The sequence below is a fragment of the Castor canadensis genome, chromosome 2 (genome assembly GCF_047511655.1).
Source record: "Castor canadensis chromosome 2, mCasCan1.hap1v2, whole genome shotgun sequence".
Taxonomy (NCBI): Eukaryota; Metazoa; Chordata; class Mammalia; order Rodentia; family Castoridae; genus Castor; species Castor canadensis.
This window is the reverse complement of record NC_133387.1, coordinates 23,854,926-23,875,929: the sequence shown is the minus strand read 5'-3', so window position 1 is coordinate 23,875,929 and position 21,004 is coordinate 23,854,926. Positions and strand designations below refer to the sequence as shown.

The following is a 21,004-nucleotide window of genomic DNA, read 5'->3' as shown; positions in this document are numbered from 1 at the left end:
TACCTGAAGCCAGGTAACTTTATAAAGAAAAGAGATTTATTAAGCTCCCAGTTTTGAAGGTTCGAGGGTCTGCATCTGGTGATGGCCTTCTTGCTGGGAGAATCCAGAGGCAAGAGACAGAAAGTACGTCCACATAAGTGCAACCTCTGGTCTTTCCCTCTTCTTATAAAGCCATCAACATTCAAGCATTGGAGTTCCCCCGTGATGATTTTATCAAATCCTAATCACTTCTAGACACCACAGTCTGATGAAGCTCCCACAACAGGGATTAAATTTCAACCCACAACCCCTTGCGGAACACACTCAAACCACATCCAAACAACAGCAACCATTATTCTCATTTTTGTTCCCCTGGATCTAACATGCCAGTTTTGATTTGGCAACTGTCAAAGCTTCTTTTCATTTTGTTTTGTTTTTCTATTTTTTTACTTATGATATACATGATGAGGCGTAGTTTTATTTATCCTACTTGAGTTTCACTGACCTTTTTGGATCTGTGGTTGATGCCTTTCATTAATTTTGGAAAATTCTCATCCTTCATCTCTTCAAATATGCTTTGCTCCATTCTCTTTTCTCTCCTGAGACTTACATTACATACAAGTTAGACTTTGACATTTTCCCCAGGCTTAAGGTGCTCTACTTATTTTATTCTCCCTATGCTTCAGTTTGGGCAATTGTTATTGACCTGTTTTCAAACCCTCAATAATTTTTTCTTTCACTGTGTCCAAGCTACTATTAAGCCTTCATATAGATTTTTATTTCTGATATTATATTTTTGGTTCAATTTTTTTTCAAGTTTCTATTGCTCTGCTAAATTTCTTGCCCATATATATATTCTGTATATCTTTTCCACTACATCTTTTTTTATAATACAGTATTTTTATAATAGTTTTTACATTTTTTATAAGTCTCAGGGTTTTTTTTTAAAAAATTAGATTCAACAGAAACAAAAACACTCAACAGATAGCTTTAAAAGTTTCTAAATGCTTCCTACCAATATCTGTTCTTACCTTCTCACAGACAGCAACATTTGGTGGACAGGCACCAGTATAAGAACCACGCTTTAAGTACTGCTGAAAAACTTAGATACATCCAATTCAGCTAGCAGAACCTCAGTTCAAAATCTGACTGCAGAGCCAAAAAAAGGTCACTTAACCTAGATTCTAAGCCCTGATTTACTCATCTGGATCAGGTAAACAGCATCTATGATTAGGCTTTTTTATGAGAGCTCAATGGTAATGTTCTAGCCTCTCAGGAAACACTCAATTGTTAACTGAAACTAAATAATATAATTCATACATTTACATATTAAACACACATTATTTTCTCTGATCTACACTTCACTATATTTTCTGTGGATAGAAAAAATATGTTCAGTTGATCATCAAATACTCAAAGGACCTTAGAGCTTGTTTGATGTCCCAAATGTAAGCACAGGTACTAAGAGATCCTGGACAAAAACCTGACCTCTCTGGGAAGTCAGGTCTCTGGGAAGCTATCAGTTCAAGATGCAGGAGTGGCTGGCATGCAACTGTATTAGGCATGTTCAAGGATGACATTTAGAAATGAACTAGCATGAAATTCGTTCAAAGGAAAAGGGTTTATCTTTTTTGGTTTGTTTGTTTTGGTGGTGCTGGGGTTTGAATTCAGGGTCTTACACTTGTTAGGCAAGCATTGTACCACTTCAGCCAGGTTCCCAGCCCTTCTTGCTTTTCTAGTTATTTTCAGGTAGGGTCTCACATTTTTTTTTGCCCAGTCTGGCCTGTACCTTGATCCTCCTACTTATACCTCCTTAGTAGCGGGGATTATATGTGTGAGCCACTGTACCTGGCAAATTTTTGTTACTTAATTAATCATTATAGCTACCATTCAATGTGACCTTACTATGGTAAACATACATGACTTCAACCTTTACAACAACATGGACAGATGAGTCATTTCAGAGTTAAGGAAACTAAGGTCTAGAGATGTTTAGTTGCTTAAATCACAAAACTCAGTTCCCAGCTAGTTCCAAATTCTAGGCAGAAACTTTGGCCTGTAACAGGGCACATAATCTCACCCCAGTCATGGTATCAGACATGCCTTTAACGTTAAATGAGCAGAACACAGCTCAACTACCTTTATTGAAGCTATAAAGTTAGCCTCAATCACCAAAAAGCACTTAAATGAAAAAGTGTAACTTTTCATTTCCAGAAAAAGCAGTCCCATGACGAATATGTTACTGAGTGTATTTTTAAATTCTACAGTAGTTGCTTTAAAGTCACTGCATTATTAACTCCAAAATGTGTGTCATCGGTGAGTTTGCTTCTATTGATGCTTTCTCCCCCTTGGTTATGGTCACAGTTCCCTGCTTCTTTGTCTTTTTGATTATTTATTAAACATTGTGATGTAAGTATGTATCACCAGAAAAGTGTAGGTTCTTTTGTTAGCAGCTAGTAGTTAATCTGGGGCTCAGCTTTGTGCAGCTTTAACCATATTCAGCAATCTGCTATTTACAACTGATGTAAAGGAGAGATGAGGCTTCCCTTCTCAACATCACTTTGAACACAGGCAGATGCTAGAGATCTTTCTCTGCTACTTTTCATCTTTTCAGCACTCTCTGTTTTAAATTAAGCCGTAAGCCACTGGGCTAGGAAAGAAGGTCTTTTTTATTCCCTAGAGTCACTCTCAGTGATCTACTTTCACTCTCTGAAAGATCTCTCTTCTCTTTTTGGCCTTCTCCAAAAGATTGTTAAGGAATATCTGGTAAGGCCACATATGCCTCACACTTACAGAAGGATCTTGGACAAATCATTCACTTCAAAACTTTAACATTCTCATTCTCTTTTATAAAAAGTAAATAATATGCAAGATGATTCTAGCTTTCATATTTAATTACCTATACATCTTATGATCCAGAAGCATTTCTTGTTCAGTATCAGTTTGCTAGTATATTATGAGCAATCATAATCTGTTATATACATACAAAAGTGTACATATTAAAGTAAAAAATTATTTTACATGGAATCCCATATTTTTTTTTCATTTGGAAAACATTAAACTTATCTGTAAAGTCAGCTCTGCCCTAAAAATATTTATAAAGGCAATAAACTCAAAAGAGTCTTAACTTGCAAATGGAACAAAACTCAGGTTTAGGACACTTACCCATCCTCAGTTTCTTTTAGTAAGCGACTTGCAATTCGGATCAGCATGCAGTAAGCAAACTGTGACTTCAGACCACATTTGGTGAACTTGTTTAACATCTTGGAAACAGCAAGACGATCATTCTTCCTAAGGTGATAAAGTACTCCCAGTGCATGGTACTAAAGAACAAGGAAAAGAATTTAGCAGGAAGATTACAAAAAAGACAAAACACATGAAAATAGAATTACATGGAATTAGAAAAACAATTTCTAATTAAAAAAAATACCTATGTACACAAACACAATATTCTTTGAATTCTGAACTAAACACAATCAAAACTAAAAAGATAAGAAATTCTGACTTACCCCAAAGTTGTAAATTCAGACTAGACCAGTACAAAAGAAGTGTCTTACATACAACCTGAAGATGGCTCTAGTAGGTTCGACACTGGCCCACACATCCTCAGGTCCAAGGCTTTACCAGTGTTACAGACCTACTTATTTATTTACTTACTTATTTATATATTTTGAAACAGGGTCTTCCTATGTTGTCTAGGCTGGCCTCAATCCTGTGGACTGAAGATCTCAAGTGCTCCTCCTGCCTCAGCTTCCCAGGTGTTAGGACTGTGTCTGACACCACACCTAGCTGCAAGTCTCTTACAGGCTTTAAATCACTTATGGCCACCTTAGGAAAGAATTAATCTCCTAAAGCAGGCTAACGGGGTAAAATCATCATGATACACAGTGATCAGAGTTAGGAGTTGAGTGTCTCCCAAGGAAAAAATCACTACTGTATTTTCACATAATTAAATATACTAACATAAGAAGCTATAAACACTGAAAATGCATAAATACTCCCTCAAATACATATGGAGTATTTTACATACAACTGCCAGTTAAGAATTTAGTCTATTATCACAATGAAATGAAACACCCTCGTATTACTAACGTATGTTAATTCTAAAATATAGTAAGATTATTTTTTTAAAAATTCGTCTAAGCCACATATGGTGGTACACACCTGTAATGCCAGCATTAGGGAGGCTGAGGAAAGAGGGTCTTGAGTTCCAGAGTGAGTGCCTAGACTATAAAGAGTGAGTTCAAGGCCAGCCTGAGCTGTATAATGAGACCCTGCCTCAAGAAAAAAAAAATTAGCTTCTTCCTTTTTAATAAGGAATAGCCCCAAAAATATCATAAGGAGATCTTTTTGACAAAATGATTTCAAAGTGAAAACTGCTCTTTTTGTTTTTATAATGTCTATAATCAAGGCCTCAAAAACTTGGAAAAGAACATTTTTTTACACAAAATATTTTTCAAGTAAAAGACTGCAATGCAGTGTGAAGTATCTTTGGAATAAGCATTCGGACCTACTACTGAACACAAGACTCTTTCCCAAGCATTCCTACAGGAGGTCATCTAGTTTATACTAAACACACCAAGGGCTTATGGAAGTAGTCATAATTAGTGTGATACCTATTTGAAAATATACACTAATAGGTTGCTTAATATGCAAAGGTGTTTGCTTTTAGTTAATACTGGGGAGTCAACACATTGCTCTTAAAGAAAGCTGATCCTGAGACATAACATGACATTCAATGATAGTACCTGCACCATAATATTGTCACTTGATGCAGCTTCTTGGGCTTCATTTATCCAGCGTTTAACCACATCATAGCTTATCTTCATCATATGCTAAATACAGAAAAACATGAATAATGCATGATAATTAGAAGTTTGGGAACATTGAGTTAATTTTCTTGCAAAATACTTATAGACATTTCCCAAAAGACAGAAAACTTTGTAGCTTTATAAGTCTATTTGAAATCTTTATGCCTGGGGTAATAAGCTAGAACCTTTTTCTTCAGTATCCTTTGCAAAGGTAAATATGTGTTTATGAGCTGAAAGGGGTGTATGAAAGGAAGTAATAAACAGGAAGAACAGGAAGCACCGGACAGAATGGTGCTTAAATAATGCTAGCATAAGTTTTACTTCCAGGAAACACCTTTGGAAGAAAGAAACAGTGTGCAGTATATCCCCTACTGTAAAATCCAATCAATGACATTTCAGAATCAGGAATCTTGTGATTCAGATGCTCTAATGCATTCATATAGTTTTAACTGATTTAATCAAAAGCAATGTTAAAGGTTTTAATTAAAAAAAACTGTTTTGATGAAAAGGGGAAGGCAAACAAAGACCAGGAAGTGGGATGGGAAACTTCAGATTCAAAGGACAGATATAGACACAGAGAACCCAGGAAAGGCAAGAAAAAGGAGGCACGAGGGAGAAGTTCAGGCAATATGTTCAAAGAGAACAGCCTCTGTTTCTTCCCTGTCCTCTCTATAACCCTTACCCACTCCATACACACCTTTATTATATGTACAATTTTCAAGTTCCCCAAACCTTCCAAATATGAAATTTTCACGTTTTTACAGCTCATTTTAACTGTTCAAATACTAATAGATAAAACACATTTATAGTAATAAAGATATATATATTTTTTGAACTAGAAACTGTACCATTCATAAGAATCAGAAAGCTGCCTGCTCACTTACTAAGGAAGATACCAATGCAGAACTGGAAACACTGGGGACTTTATCCACAATGGCCTGCTTCATGTATCTTTCAATGGCTTGTAACATTGTTCCCTAATAACATTCAAAAAGAAAAAGCTGTTGAAGAAAACACTGTCATGCAAAATTACTACTTCAAAATAATTTGCAAAAGCTAGTCATATACTTATTTCAATGCAATATTTAGAATGCACTGAAAGGACTATTATAAAATATAATAATATTATTCCAGAGGATAACAATCCCAGAAAGCTCAACTAATCCAGTACAAGTTTCAAGAAAGGCATGTAAGATTCTATATAAGTAACCATAATGAAAGAATTAATCTCAAAATAGAGAATATCCCAGTTTGAAGGAAATACACAAGAAAAGCTGAACCTATTAATAAGGGATGTTATAAAGAAATTCATGTGTGGAGCTGAAAGTTGCTTTTAAAGTTCTGAAGATACTACTATGTGAAGGGAATACATTATATATGGATCCCAGGTAATCCTATAAATTAAATGTGAGCCCTGATCATTTTAGACACCTAAGAAATTAAATGTATAATATCCTTCTTTAGGAAACCCTAAGCATGGATTCTAGAAATAAAAGTTCTTTTTAACTTAACTGAAAAGAAAAAAAAAAGCTTAGCACTGGGAAAGTGGTGGCAGATAAAGATAAGTAAACTGACTTGGATCAAAATATTCAAATAAAAGAGTTTTATTCTTGGTATTGGCATGGTCAAGCCTTATACCGCCAATTTAATACTAAAAAACAACCATAACAAAACAATAGGGCAGCAAAAAATATTAAACCACTTATATTATTCCAGATTTCCTAAGTTTACAATTTGATCTGCCCAAATTTTAAATTTTCAGGAGGTTGGAAACATGCATATGAAATACCCAAGCATGAATGCACAGCTATGGTTATTCGATCTGCTTGGCAATGCTGACCTACCCTTCATTAACCTTTCCTACTTAAGAATCCCTGGAAAGAGACCGCCGAACATACTACATGACCTCATCCCTCTAGATATAACAGACTGGATGGAGATGAAACATCTGACTTGGATCAGGTGGATACAAGCCACGAGCTCACTCCTGGCTAGTCAGATTCTGCCTCTTAAAAATATGTGAACAAGGGAACATGACTCTGGTAAATGCTGGATTGCCACAGTAAATATCTGAGAAATCTTGTTGCTGAGTTCCTTCAAACAGCCCTATTTCTTGCTCTGCTGACAGGTTATAAGGTTTACCTTAAATTCTCAGAGTTCTGTGTTCTATAATAAAGCTTTTCTTTTAAACTAAATTTGAATGGGTTTTTGTTTCCTGTACATAATGTGCTCTAACTACAAAAGTTCGTGAGGGTAAATATATAGAGAAAATAGACTAATATAAATAAACAAAAGGGGGAAAAAAAAAAAAACACCTGAAAGGAAAAAAAGTCTGGAGCCACAAAAACTTCTCCGGTGGTCATGTTTCTTCCCACTGAAGAGTTACAAAGTCAGACTATGGAATCCCATTAAATCTTCATGCCACCTATAGACATAGATAAAACAAAGGGAACTTACATCTGTGATTCTGCAGAGCGCCCTGATGGCTGGGCCACGGTATACATCTTCTTTTCCAGTCATGTCCTTAGTCAGACTAAGAAAAATCGTATTAGTTAACATGAGCTCAATTAAAATGTTTTCTCCTGAGAAGTCAACTCCTACTAATTCGCAAGTGTTCTCATCATTATCTTAACACAGCTGCTGATCTGGCAAATATTTATGGGGCACATTCTTTATGCAAGTGCTAAACCATCAGGTAGAATTAGACTAAATCTAAAAATTACAACAGTGAGCAAAACAAAGTCCCTTGCCTTCATGGAACTTACATTTCAGTGGGGACAGAGATAAAAGTCACATAAACAAACTGAATAAATAATTTTAAATAACTTACAACTACTGTTTAAAAAAAATGGAAGCTGCATGTGGTGGCACACACCTGTAATCCCAGCTACTCAGGAGGCAGAGACTGGAGGATTACAGTTTGAGGTGAGCCTGGTGGAAACGTCAGTGAGACCCTAGTTCAAAAACAAACTGTACATGGTGTTGCATTCTATAATTCCAGCTACTTGGAAAGAAGAAGTGGGTAGATCATGGTCCAAGGCCAGCCCTGGGAAAAATGTGATGCCCTATCTGAAAAGTAAATGAGCAAGAAGAGCTGGGGTATGGCCCTGAGTTCAAACCTCAATTGGGGGAAGGCGCAATGCTATACACAGTCTAGGCCCAAATTCCCCCCAAATCCTGAAAGTTCATATGACTAGACATAACTTTTTACAGAAAACAGCAAAAATGATTAATTTATGAGGTATCTCTCTGTCAGGCATAGCTTTCTAAACTGGCACTCATCAACAGCTTCAGACCTTTCTGCTAAGCTTCAGAAACAGACAGAGGCATGGGCACCACACTGCAAAATTCCACATCCTTACGACAGAAAGGATTTTAGCCTTTCTTTCACCCTCTCTTTTCTAGTCCTCCGCTAATTTATGGTACCCCCAAATTAACTGTCAACCTCCACCTTCCCAAACTCTTGTCACATAATCCAAACTGCCTACAACCCTGACTCACTCCTTTAGGATACTCAGAGGAAAAAAACAGCAAATAACTGAAAGCCCTCTGATTTTTTTTTTTTTTTTTAATTTTCAAAGTAATGCATTTAGGTCTGGGGGCATAGCTGAAGTGGTAGAGCACTTGCCTAGCAAGCATAAGGCCCTAGGTTCAATTCCCAGAACCCAAATATAAATAAATTAATAATTTTTAAATATTCAAAAAAGCATACTTAAGCCTCCTTCATCTAAACTGTAAAGAGTTTCTTAAGAAAGTTTAAAAATATATATACACAACCACAGAGATTTATTAAAATACACACAAATAGATCTTTACTCTTCATACCTTTCTTTTTTACACAATAATATGACTTAAGATTCTTTCTAGATCAGCAGTTATATACTCAGATTTCTTCACTGGTTGGAAATATCTTTTCATACTAAAGTCATATATGAATTTGGGTTATTTCTGTACTTTCTTGTTCCTGCTCATGATGCTTATCTAAGTGATCCTGGTTGCTGTCACAGACTGTTTCAGATGATATTTAAAATCATTTGTCAATACTAACATTGCGCTTGGAAGCAGCCTGTATAGATTCTTTCTACTTTTTTAGGTCTTCTTTAAACATCACCCAAAACCTTTTAAGTTTTAAGTTTTATTCAGATAGGTCCTATACATTTCATAAGTTTACTTTTAAATATTTTATTAGTTTGTGTCCCACTATAAATTGGACCTTTTATTTATTACAAATTCTAGTAAGTGTTTTAGATATAGGAAAACAATTCTTTTAGTCTTCACAAAATCTCTGTAAGGGATTAGGACAATACCTACTTCAGATGAGAAAATCAAAAGAACAGACTAACTTATCTGGAAAGTAAAAGGGTAGGATTTCAAATCTAAACAATCTGGTGGCTGGTGGAGTGGCTCAAGTGGCAGAGCACCTGCTTGATGAGCATGAGGCTTTGAGTTCAAACCCCAGTACTGGGGAAAAAAAAAAAAAAGATTTCATCTAAACAATCTGGTATATTAAACATTTAAAAAATAATTTTGCTACCTCCTTTGCAATATTCTATTTCATTTTACCATGTAATTGAATCAGCTAGTACCTGTAGAACAGTTGTACTATTAGGCATTTCATCTTGTTCCTGATAAAATGGGAATGCTTCCAGTTAACTGTAATGCTATCTTTAGTCATGGTATACTGCTTCTGTAATTGTGTCAAAGCATTAGGTACCTTGTTTTAACAGTTAAACACTATTTTTCAACTATTTTTAAAAAGAACAGGTATTTATTTTGACAAATATCTTTTGGACATATAATCACGTGACTTTTGCCTTTGATATGCTAATGTAATAAAGTATGTGAGAAATTCCTCATATGAAATAAGCCATGGGATGAACCCTCTTTATTGTAATGAATTCTACATATTAAAATCTTATTTAAGATTTTTCTATCAGAAGTGATGCATAATATTGTTCTGTAGTTTTCTGTGCAATACTATTCTTTTATAAAAGTCAGGGACTCACTATGTAGCCCAGGCTGACTTCAAACTCTCCTCTCTCAGCTCCCAATGCAATACCATGCCCAGCTGCAATACTATTTTTCTAAGATAAAAGTTTAAGTAGAATTAATTTCTTCTATAAATATAGTATACTTAGGTTTTCAATCTCTTCTGAGGTCAATTTTGATAATTCATATTTTCATAGAAAATCACTTCCTTTAAGCATTTTCTAAATACTTGTATCAATGTTTTTACAAAATACTCTCAAATAACTATGAACTTTCTCAGTATCATACTTATTTTATTCTAATTTTGTACAAGATTTCTTTTTTCTGAATTAGGTTTATTTATTTTAGTTTTGTTTTAAGGTAAAAAAAAAAAAAAAAAAAAAGCTCCTTGAGCTGGGTACCAGTGGCTCATGCCTGTAATTCTAGCTACTTGGGAAGCTAAGATCAAGAGGATAGTGGTTTCCCAAGACCCCATCTCAACCAATAGCTGGGTGCAATGTCATGTACCTGTCATCCCAAGTTACCAGAGGATCAATCACAGTTCCAGGTCAACCTGAGCAAAAAACTCTGTGAGACCCCATCTCAACAGAAAAAAGCTGAGCACGATGTCACATGCCTATCATTCCAGCTACACCAAAACCCTAAAATAGGAAGATTACAGTCCAGGCGAAAATCAGGATCCTGTCTTCCAAAATAACCAGAGCAAGAAGGGCTGGAGGTGTGGCTCAAGCAGTAGAGCACCTGTCTAGCAAGTGCAAAGATCTAAGTTCAAACCTCAGGACTGTCAGAAAAAAAATAGCTATTTGATCTATTTAATCACTGTTAACTGTTTTTCTGTATTAAATTTTATTAATGTCTGCTTTACCATTATTAATCTCTTCCTTCTGGGTTTCCTTGCACTTTTATAAATTTTTTCTGACTTCGTAAGTATACCTAATTCATTGGTTCTGATTATTTTTTCACTGCAGTAGATACTATAGGTTGAAACACTGAAATCATATTCCAACCATTCCTTTATCATTTGCTTTCCTTTCCTGGCTGGAAAACTAAGAATCTAAATTTCCAGATTCTCTGTAGCTAGGATACAGTCATTTACATCTGACCTAAGATCCACCATGCAGATATAACCAAATAGACTTGAACACAGAGTAGGCAATGTGTAGGAAAATAAGATCTTCAGTCAGAGACAGCTGCTTTTTCTGGTATGGCTGTGATGGAACTTTAGACACTTCATCCTGTGTATATCACAGTGTTTATCAGGTGGTCACAGTGACTATTTGCTGTAGTATGAGTCTTTTCCCTAATGCACTTTTTCTGGTTCTTTAGGACGCAAGCTTGGTTCTCTGGACTTCTAAGGAAACCATAAATTAGATTATATTGTTAGCAACAGAGAATCCTGAATAACACTTTCATATTGCAATTTAAGTGCTAATAAATTTTCCTTTGAGCAAAGTTTTCATTAAAGTTTTAGGTTTTAGTGTGTATGTTTTTAAAATATTCTACAATTTCAAGTTTCACTTATACTTTGACAAAGTTGAAATTTCTTTTTATTTTTCCATTTTGATATATCTAAGTATTATTTATTATTATTTTTCAAAATAATTTATAGTTTGATTACACTGTAATGAGAAAAAGTCTTTGCTATATTTCCACCTTCCAAAATTCAGGGTGTTCAGGGCCTGAATGTAGACTCACCACTCTGTAAGTGTTCCATAAAGACTTGTAAAAGGTGACTTTCTATTATAAAGGTATACTCTTCCTCAGTAATAATTAATCTTTATAAAGTACCTTATTCAGATACTTTATATTCTTTGGTTTGGTCTTTTTATCACAAGGACTCATACTGTTTTGCTTCTATTTGCAGTTTTGGTTTTGGTTTATGTACTTTGATGCTATGTTAATTGAAATAATAATTCATTATAATCCCATCCTCATTTTGAATCATTCTGTATTTGTTATCTCATTCAAAACTTTTCTGCACTGAAACTAACTCCCTAATACTAACACCACGACCTCAGTTTCCTTTCAGTACTGTTTGCCTTGTGTGCCTTCATCAATTCTTTTACACTGAGACTTTACGTTATTTGTTTTATGTGAATCACAATGTATATAGCACATAGTTAGTTGTATTTTATTCTTTAAACTAACCTTTGTTTCTTTTAATATGCCATATTTAGGGTTAGTCTCATCAGTTTATTTAGTGTTTCAGCTCTATTTTGAACACTTCCTTTGTTTCCTATAAGGCAGTGGTGTCCAAAACAACTTTCTGCAATTTTGGAAATGTTCTGTATCATTCAAAAGAGTAGCTATAGGTTAGATGTCACTACTAGGCACTTAAAATATAAACAGTGAAGCTAACGAACTAAATTTTTTATTTTACTTAACTTTAGTTAATGTTTATTATAATTTTTGTAGACTTCTATAGCTATCTTAATGGAGAATGTGGCTAGAGGAGTTGTGTTTTAAGTGTTGTGTTTTCTTTCTGAAATACAGAAGATTTATATTGTATCTTAAGTTCCCTTTGTGGCTATCATAAAGCTCTGAAAGCTAAGGAGAGTAATATACATAAACCATCTTCTCTTTCATAGGCTCCCCCATCTATCACTTGTGTTACTATCACTCTTTTTGCATTATCATAGAAAATACTTTCATTATGAACATTATCACATTCATATTTTATCTTTAACCATTAATTCCTACAGTTGGCTTAACTTTATCTCTATAATTGAATAACTTCAATTCTCACTGCAAATTCATTTCCTACAATCTATTATAGAATTCACTCTTTTAACTTTTGGATTGATGTAATTTGAATTTTTAATTTTTTAAGAAAAGCTCATAGGTATCATGATCCTTAAATTCTTTCAAGTCTGAAAGTCTGTTTGTTGTCTCTGTACTTGAATGTCAACTTGCTTAGCTCTACTAGTCTCAGAGCTCGTTCTTTTTCTTATAGCTTTGCAGATACTGCCCCCACTCTTTTCTGACACTGGAAACTACCATGAGAGGCTGAAAACAGTCTTAATTTTTCTCACCACATTTTTTTTTAAACAGGGTTTGAGGTAGCCCAGGCATCCTCAAACTCTCAAACCTTCTGCATCAATCTCTTAAGCACCAGGATTACAAATGTGTACCACCATGCCTATCTCACTTTAAGTGACTAGATTTTTCTGCTGAAGTCTTATCAATTCTTTCTCTTCATAGTATAAATTAACCAGATGCACCTTGGTATTGGCCTCTCTGTTACAATTTTTGTCTGAATACAGTGCATTACTTTTACTTGTCAATTTCTTTCTTCATGTCAGGAATTTTTTTTTTCTATTTTACTTTTGCTTTATCTATAAATTGAGTTTCTGCTTCAGCAATGTCAAAAGGTTTGACCTCTCACCTCTATTAAGTTGCTCTACTCCCTTTTCTTTTTGTTTTGAATTGCAGCAGACACTATTCCAGACACTTAGTATTATTTAAAGAGCAAAAGACAAGGACTTCTGTCTTTGGCAAACCTCTGATAGAGGACAATCTAAGAAATACGTTAGGCTTTGCAGGCTATATGACCTCCTCACAACTACTCAGTTCTGCGGTAGTAGCATAAAAGCAGCCATATGCATCCATACACAAGAGTGGAGCTGGGAGCCCACAAAGAAAATTACCAAGCCTTGACACCTTGACAGGAAAGTTTTCCTGACTGGATTTCAAAATTGTTTTGTACTAGAGACTCCTTTCTTTCCTTCAATTTTCTGCTTTTTAGAATGGGAATGAACACAGGGTGAGTATCTGTCTATGCCTACAATGCCACTGTATTTTTGGAGCAAAGATGGAGAGATGTGTGGACCTGTGAAACTATAAGACAAGTTATTCTGCCCCAGGATGACTCACACCCAGAAACTCATCCACCCTGCATTTAGATGATTTAGATGATGAGATCTAGGACTTTTGAGCTATGAAATGTAGTAAGATTTTGAACTTGAGTCAATATAATAGGCTTAGTCTTTGGAGAATATTATGACAGGGTGAACATATTTTGTAGTAAATTGTGACGGCAGCATTAGGAAACAGGGTTGGCATGGAAAAGTCTGTTAGTGTTTTAGAGTTTGCAGACTATATATATATATATATATATATAGACTATATATATATATATATGTATATATATCTCCTCAACATGACTCAATTCTTTTGTAGGAAGAAAGCAGTCATACACAACATTAAACAGAGGCTGTGTTTCAATAAGATTTTACTTACAAAATTAGGCAGTGGTTTTGGCCAAGGGCCATCATTTGCCAGCTCATGCTCCACACCTCTGTCTTGTATTCCCTTCAATTTTTTGCTTTTTAAAAGCAAAAATTTTCCCAAGCAAAGGCTTGCATGAGGAATGTGTTCACAGGGAAGCAGCAGCACAGGGAAAGAGATAGGACCAATATAAAGTTTTCTCCAGTTGACCAATGGTGCTGGCAACTAGTTATTAAGTAAGCAATTATTATGGTTTGGATATGAAGTGTCCCCCAAAAGGCTCATGTGTTAAAAAGGCTTAGTTGCCAGCTGACAGGCTTTTTGTGATTTGATGGGATCATGAGGGCTCTGACTTAATCAGAAGATTCATAATTTCAGGGCATTATTGGGAGTTGGAAGAGATGACTCTAGCTGAAGGAAGTAAGTTATCGGCAGTATGCCTTCTGATAGGCGTATCTTGTCCTTGGCCCTTTCCTCTGCCACTCTCTGCCTCTGTACACAAGGAAGTGAGCCACTTTGTTCCCACAGTGATATTCTACCTAATGAAGCACTGACCCAGAAGCAGTGGAGCCAACTGACCATGAACTGAAGCCATGAGCCAAAATAAATCTTTCCTCCATTTAGTTGTTTCTGTTAGGTATTTTGTTACAGCAATAAAAAACTGACTGATGCAGCAATTTTCTAAGGAACCATATGAAGTACATCTCAGAATCACTAGCCCTCTTAGCCCCCACACTGAGCATTAACCTAAGAGTGTCAGTTCTCCCATAATTCTGGGGGATATACAGGTGAGTTACAAGGTGGAGTACCTAATCCCATTGGGCAGGAAACAAAACACACAGTACCTGCTTGAGCTAAGGCACTATAAATACAAGTGGGCTGAGAACTGCACGATACTGCTCATTGTACCACAGCTAGAACCAAAGATAAGGCCTGAAACCATGTGAAGTGGCTCAGAAGAGGTATCCAATACAGTCTACCGTACACATTTCTCAAATTTGTACATGTCCTCTATTAAGTCTACAAAAGACTAAACACAGGAAGGTGAGTAGAACATGGCAGAGCCCTTGCTGCTACAACTCATTCTAAGGCCACAGCTGATATTCATCATCTCCTTCCTATGACCAACCACCTACTCTATTTTTCCCTCACCCTCAGCAGGCACTTCCTCTAGTCTTTGTTATTTACCTGGTAGGTGACTCAAACCTTTATCCCCAAGGATACAAACTGTTTGTTGGACCATTGGTTGTTCCCTATTCCCTATTCACCATTAAAGAGAACAGGGTCCTCATGACCTAGTCACTTTCTATAGGCCCTACTCCTTAGAACTATTGGGCTGAGTTTTGTAGGGACACAAACATTTGAACCATAACAGATGCATAAATTCTATAAGTGGGTCACTGAGAATGAGGGTGAGAGGGGACAATCCTACTTCCTCTTCTTGATTATTATGTCACATACAGTAAGCTCGCCTTGTTCATGGATTTATTACATACCATTATGACCAAGTGTGGTCAAAGATCAATCAGAAGAAATTTCAAAAACAAAATTTTTTTAATTCCCAATCATGCATTGCACTGCTCAGCTGATGTGGAGAAGATCTCAGTCTGGTGTTATTGTCAGTTATGTTTAAATTATTTTGTGATCTGCCAAGTGTTTCCTTGCTCTTAATTTTATGAAACTATGTCTCCCAAAAACCAAAGTAAAAGTTATTGTAATCATCCCAAACCAAAAGAGGCTGTAAGTGATAAAGTGAAAATGTGAGATTTGTTGGAAGGTGGCATGTCTTTGGCAGGAGTTGGGTGGCATTCTGGGAATACTGAATCAAGCATGTGCAGCATAGTACTGAACTCTCTGTGTCCTGAGCACGGGCTTTCCTTGATGGCAGTCTCCTTGGAACCATATACCCATGGATACCAAGGGTCTACTGCATTGCACTTATTGTGACAGTAGTATACTTGCCATCAAGTTAATGCATATACTGCATCCTGGAGTAAGATTTCTCAACCTCTCCAACCTAGCACCTCAATGTGGCATTTAATAGGCCATCCCATCATTCCATTAGGGTGCCTAAGTGAAACAGACTATAATAAAACTATTGGATCTCATAGTCATGTCCACTACCACACTGCTTTTGCCATTAAACAGTAGCAATGTCATGTAGTATACCATGACAGTAAATCAAGAGCTATTTCCATCATAGCTTGGACCTATAGCAAATCCCTGGTTCATTTTATATTTCATGGTGGTTTTTGCTTGGTTGTTTGTTTTAGGTGGTACTGGGGATTGAACTCAGGGCCTCATACTTGCTAGGCAAGTGCTCTGCCTCGTGAGTTATGGCCCCTATCTTTTCTACTTTTAGTCACTTGTCAGATACGGTTTTGCACTTTTGCCCTGGTTGGCTTTGAACTGCAATCCTCCTGTCTCCACCTCCCAAGAAGCTTTGATTACAGGCATGTACTCCCATGCATGGCCTTTTCATGGTATTTTTGACACACCATTTTAGAAAAAATGGTTTAACAAATTTACCAACTTACTGATAATTTATTGCTTCTAAAATTTTAGTCACAATTAACAAAGCTTTTCTCTACATGAAGGTTAATGGGAAATAAATCCATGCTTTCTTCTAGTATGTTTATGGCTTCATTCTTAAATTTTTACATTCCTTATCCATTTGGAGTTTTGTTCACATATATAAGATATGGACTGGCATGGTTTGAGTGTGTCCCTCAAGGGTTCCTGTGTTGAAATTTAATCCCTGTTGTGGGTACTATGAGGGTGGAAACTTAATCTGACTATGGTGTTTAGAAGTGGAGCATTTAGAAGGTGACTAGATCGTGATACTAGTGCTCTTGTGACTGAGATCAGTGTCAGTCTGAAAAACTACAGTGGAGAACTAGCTAGTCTCTGCTACCATGTGAGAATCACTTTGGGGCTTAGGATTTTAAAATATAAAATTTGAGGAGACAAACATTCAGACCAGCAGGGGTTTATGGCAGGGGTTTCCCCTCATAAATCTTATACCTTTATTGTCAATTTATTCCTAAGAATTTAATCTCTCTATAGTTGTTGCTGTAAATGGGACTCTGTCTACCATGCTGACCTCTATGTGTTGTTTGTTCATATGAAGACTTCTAATATTTATGTTAATTTTATACCCTGCTATTGTACTAAATTCTTTTATTGAGTTCCATTTATTTTGATCATTCAGGGTTTCCAGGTATTCAATCAGATCATCTAAAAGCACAGATTTACTTCTTTGTTAACTCATTCATGTTTCATATTGGTTTCTCCTATCTAACTGCACTGCTTAATACCTATAGTACAATGTTGAATAGTAGTGAAGATGATGAAAAACCTTGCCTTGCTGCTGACTCAGTAGAAATATGTTTAGTGTTCCTCCCATTTTAAAAAAGAACAGAATTATTTTTGGCAACTTGTACTTCCCTAGGAAGTTATCCATTTCATCTAGGTTTCAAATAGATCTAAAAGACATCTGTTTGCTGAGTGCCACACCTGTAACCCTAGCTACTCAGGAGGCAGAACGCAAGAGGATCGCAATTCAAGGCCAGCCTGGGCAAATAGTTCATGAGACCCTATCTCGAAAATACCCAACACCAAAAAGGGCTGGTGGAGTGGCTCAAGTGGTAGAGCACCTGCCTAGCAGGCATGAGGCCCTGAGTTCAAACCCCATTACTACCAGAAGAAAAGAGAAAAAGTCTGTTAATTTGTTTCAGGATTTTTATATTTCTTCTGTTTCACTATTTTCTCCTTGTCATTTCTTTTTTTTTCCCCCCAGAGGTAGAGTGCAGTTTATTAATAGTTATACATTATAATGAATGCCCTCATGGATGAACTAGTCACTCTTGTGAAGTTAAGGTTTTTCTAAAATTCACTTCTTTATCCTTTTCTGCTCTGTTCTTCCATTGGGTCTTGCAAGTCTTCCAAATCAAGGTCCAAACACAAATGTTGTACACTTCAGAAGCTTCTACTGCCCATTTTTATCCTTCTGCTACATTTTTCCTGCTTTCCATCTCCACACAACCTAGCACAGTCACAGGCTGTTACATTATTTTAACACTTAATTTCAGTGTCTATTGTCACCAACAAAATATATCCTAGTCTTACAGATTCACAGTTTTCATTATCTATGTATTTGCTCTTTTCTTTGAACTCTTCAGAGATGAAGCAGAAGTTCCATGACCAACTGCTGTTTTATGAATGGTAGGGAGTGAAATAGAAGAACTATCCCCTTTTCCTATTTATCTATAATACATCTTCATTTCTTTTTTTTTATTCATTTATTCACATGTGGATACATTGTTTGGGTCATTTCTCCCCCCGCCCCCCTCTTCCACCCTCTCCCACCTTCCCTCCTCAGTTTCCTTGTCATTTCTTATCCACTCATCTGTTGAAGGGCACCGAAGCTGATTCCATAGCTTGGCTATTATGACTAGTGCCGTAATAAACATGAGTATCCGGGTATCTTTCTCATATGCTGATTCATTTCCTTGAGATAAATATCCAGAAGTGGTATACCTAGATCATAATAAGGTAGTTTTCTTTTTAGGTTTTTGCAGACACTCGATACTCTTTTCCATAGTGGCTGTACTAATCTCCAGTCCCACTAACAGTATACAGGGTTTCTTTTTCTCCACATCCTCGCTAACGTTTATTTTTTGGTAAGAGCCATTCTGACTAGGGAGAGATCGAGTGTCAATGCAGTTTTGATTTTCAGATTCTGATGGCTAAGATACTGAGCATCTTTTACTTCCTTTGAGAGGTGTCTTTTCAGGTCATTTGCCCTTTTTTTATTGGATTGTTTGTTCTTTTAATTTGATTTTTGAATTCCTTATATATTCTGGATATTAATCCTCTGTCAGATGAACAGCTGGCAAAGATTTCCTTCTACTCTGATTGTTTCCTTTGTTGAACAGAAGCTCCTGCCTGGTACTGAGGATTGAACCCAGGGCCTCACAACTAGACAAGTGCTCTACCACTTGAGCCACACTTATAACCATTTTGTTTGTATTTTGTTTTTGAGATAGTGTCTCGCTAACTTTTGCCCAAACTGGTGTCAAACTCATGATCCTCCTGTCTCTGCCTCCCCAAGTACTGAGGATTATAAGCATGAGTCTCTTATACAGAAGCTTCTTAATTTGATGTAATCCCACTTGTCAGTTCTTGCTTTTGTTTCCTGGGCTACTGGAGTCCTGTTCAGGAGATCACTAACTGTGACAATATCTTGAAGAGTTTCCCCTAGTAGTCTCTAGTAGTTTCAAAGTTTTGGGTCTTACATTGAAGTCTTGAAACTTCATTGAGTTGATTTTAGTACAAGATGAGAGATATGGGTCTAGTTTCAGTCTTCTATATATAGATATAAAGTTTCCCCAGCACCATTTGTTGAAAAGGCTGTCTTTTTCCCAAAAGTGTGTTTTTGGCACCTGTCAAGAATCAGTTGACTAGAGGTGAGTGGGTTTATTTCTGGGCCTCCATTAATCTGTCTGTTTTTATGCCAATACCATGCTGTTTTTGTTACTGTGGCTCTGTAGTATACTTTGAAACAGGTATTGTGATGCCTCCAGCATTGCTCTTTGTGCTCAGGAATGTTTAGCTATTTGAGGTTCTTTGTGCTTCCACATGAATTTTAGAATTTTTTAAAGTTGTATAAAGAATGACATAGATATTCTGACAGGGACTACATTGCAGTGAATCTACAGATGGCTTTTTGCATCCTGGACATTTTAAACATGTCCTATTAAAACAGTTGGCAACATTGATGCTTTGGTTTCAACAAGGAATTGACCCAGTCAGTTCCGGATTGCAAGTTCTACCTGTCCTGTGCCTGTTGATACCTACGCCAGCTCATGTTTCAGGTCTTCTCCTGTGCTTCTTCCAGAGTGTTCCACATGTGTGCTGCTTTGGTAAGGCACCCATCCGTCCAGGTCTTTCCTCAAGTCATTCCTCCCAGACTCTCTGGCTCTCAAAAACCCTCTTTCCCAGGTCTGTTCGCCAGAAGTATGTGGGTCTGTGAGTTTTAACCTTTCCTACACAATTTTACACAACTGGGCCCACCCCAGGACAAAGACAAAAAACAGAAAGGAGATAATAATGTGGTCCCCACCCTGCCACCAACTCATCACCCAACAGAAGCTTCTTTTCTAAGGGCTTCAGGTGACCACAACACCACTGTCAGACCAGAATAGTTTTACCACAACTGAGCTGGCCACAGGACAGTACTAAGAGAAAAAAGAGGAAAACAAAAACAAGGTTTGTCCCCCCATCCTCTGCATCCAGCTTACAAGTGGCTTTTTCCCATTAAACCTGTGCTCAGGCCAAAAAGATAGACCTCTCTGTTAAGTCTCTGCTGACTCCCCACCCCCACATCCCAGTACAGCGTTCCTAATTCAGCCTGTCCAGAGTAAAATGAAGAACAATCCATGAAAAGTGGCCATTATTTTATTGGTCATTGGCTAAGTATGGTTTGCTCTCGCCAAGTTGCCTGCTATTATTTTCTTTTTGGAGGCTTCAGGTGGTTGTCTTTGCATTCTTGCAGAGGTTTTTCTTGGGGTTTCTGGGAAAGAAGAGTTGTGATGGCCTTACTTCCTCCTGGCTGGAATTAAAAGACACCACTTTCATTTTTATTCACTACTGTTCAATAGGTTTTGAAGAGGAAGTTTATAACATGGCATCATTTCATCATCTCTCCTCAAAAGTCTGCCACAATTTCATTTGAAAAGAGAATAAGTATTAATCCAAATAAATGAAGACATCTGACTTGCAAACAGGACAGAAGAAAGCAAAAGGAAAACAGGACAAAGGAAAGGCTTCTCAAAACCTATAAAAGCCACCTTTCTTCTTTTCTGCCTAGGTGGCGCAGAGGAGGAAGAAGCATAATCTTTAAGATTCCACCTCCTTTGCTTGGAAGATAGTTTATTTAATGCACTAAACTTTCACTGCATTCCTAATACATGAAAGGTACTGTGGCAGCTATTAAC

The 21,004-nt window shown here is 36.6% G+C and overlaps 1 protein-coding gene across 1 annotated transcript in view; it reads right to left on the bottom strand.

The window, feature by feature from the left end:
• Copg2 (COPI coat complex subunit gamma 2) overlaps positions 1–21,004 on the bottom strand; it is a 146,751-nt gene that overhangs the window by 108,624 nt on the left and 17,123 nt on the right. Inside the window, exons 6-9 of the mRNA XM_020183816.2 lie at positions 7,248–7,323; positions 5,675–5,767; positions 4,728–4,814; positions 3,145–3,302 (exon numbers count right to left, since the gene is read on the bottom strand). Coding sequence (XP_020039405.1) covers positions 3,145–3,302; positions 4,728–4,814; positions 5,675–5,767; positions 7,248–7,323 — 414 coding nt within the window. The remainder of the gene's footprint in view (positions 1–3,144; positions 3,303–4,727; positions 4,815–5,674; positions 5,768–7,247; positions 7,324–21,004) is intronic.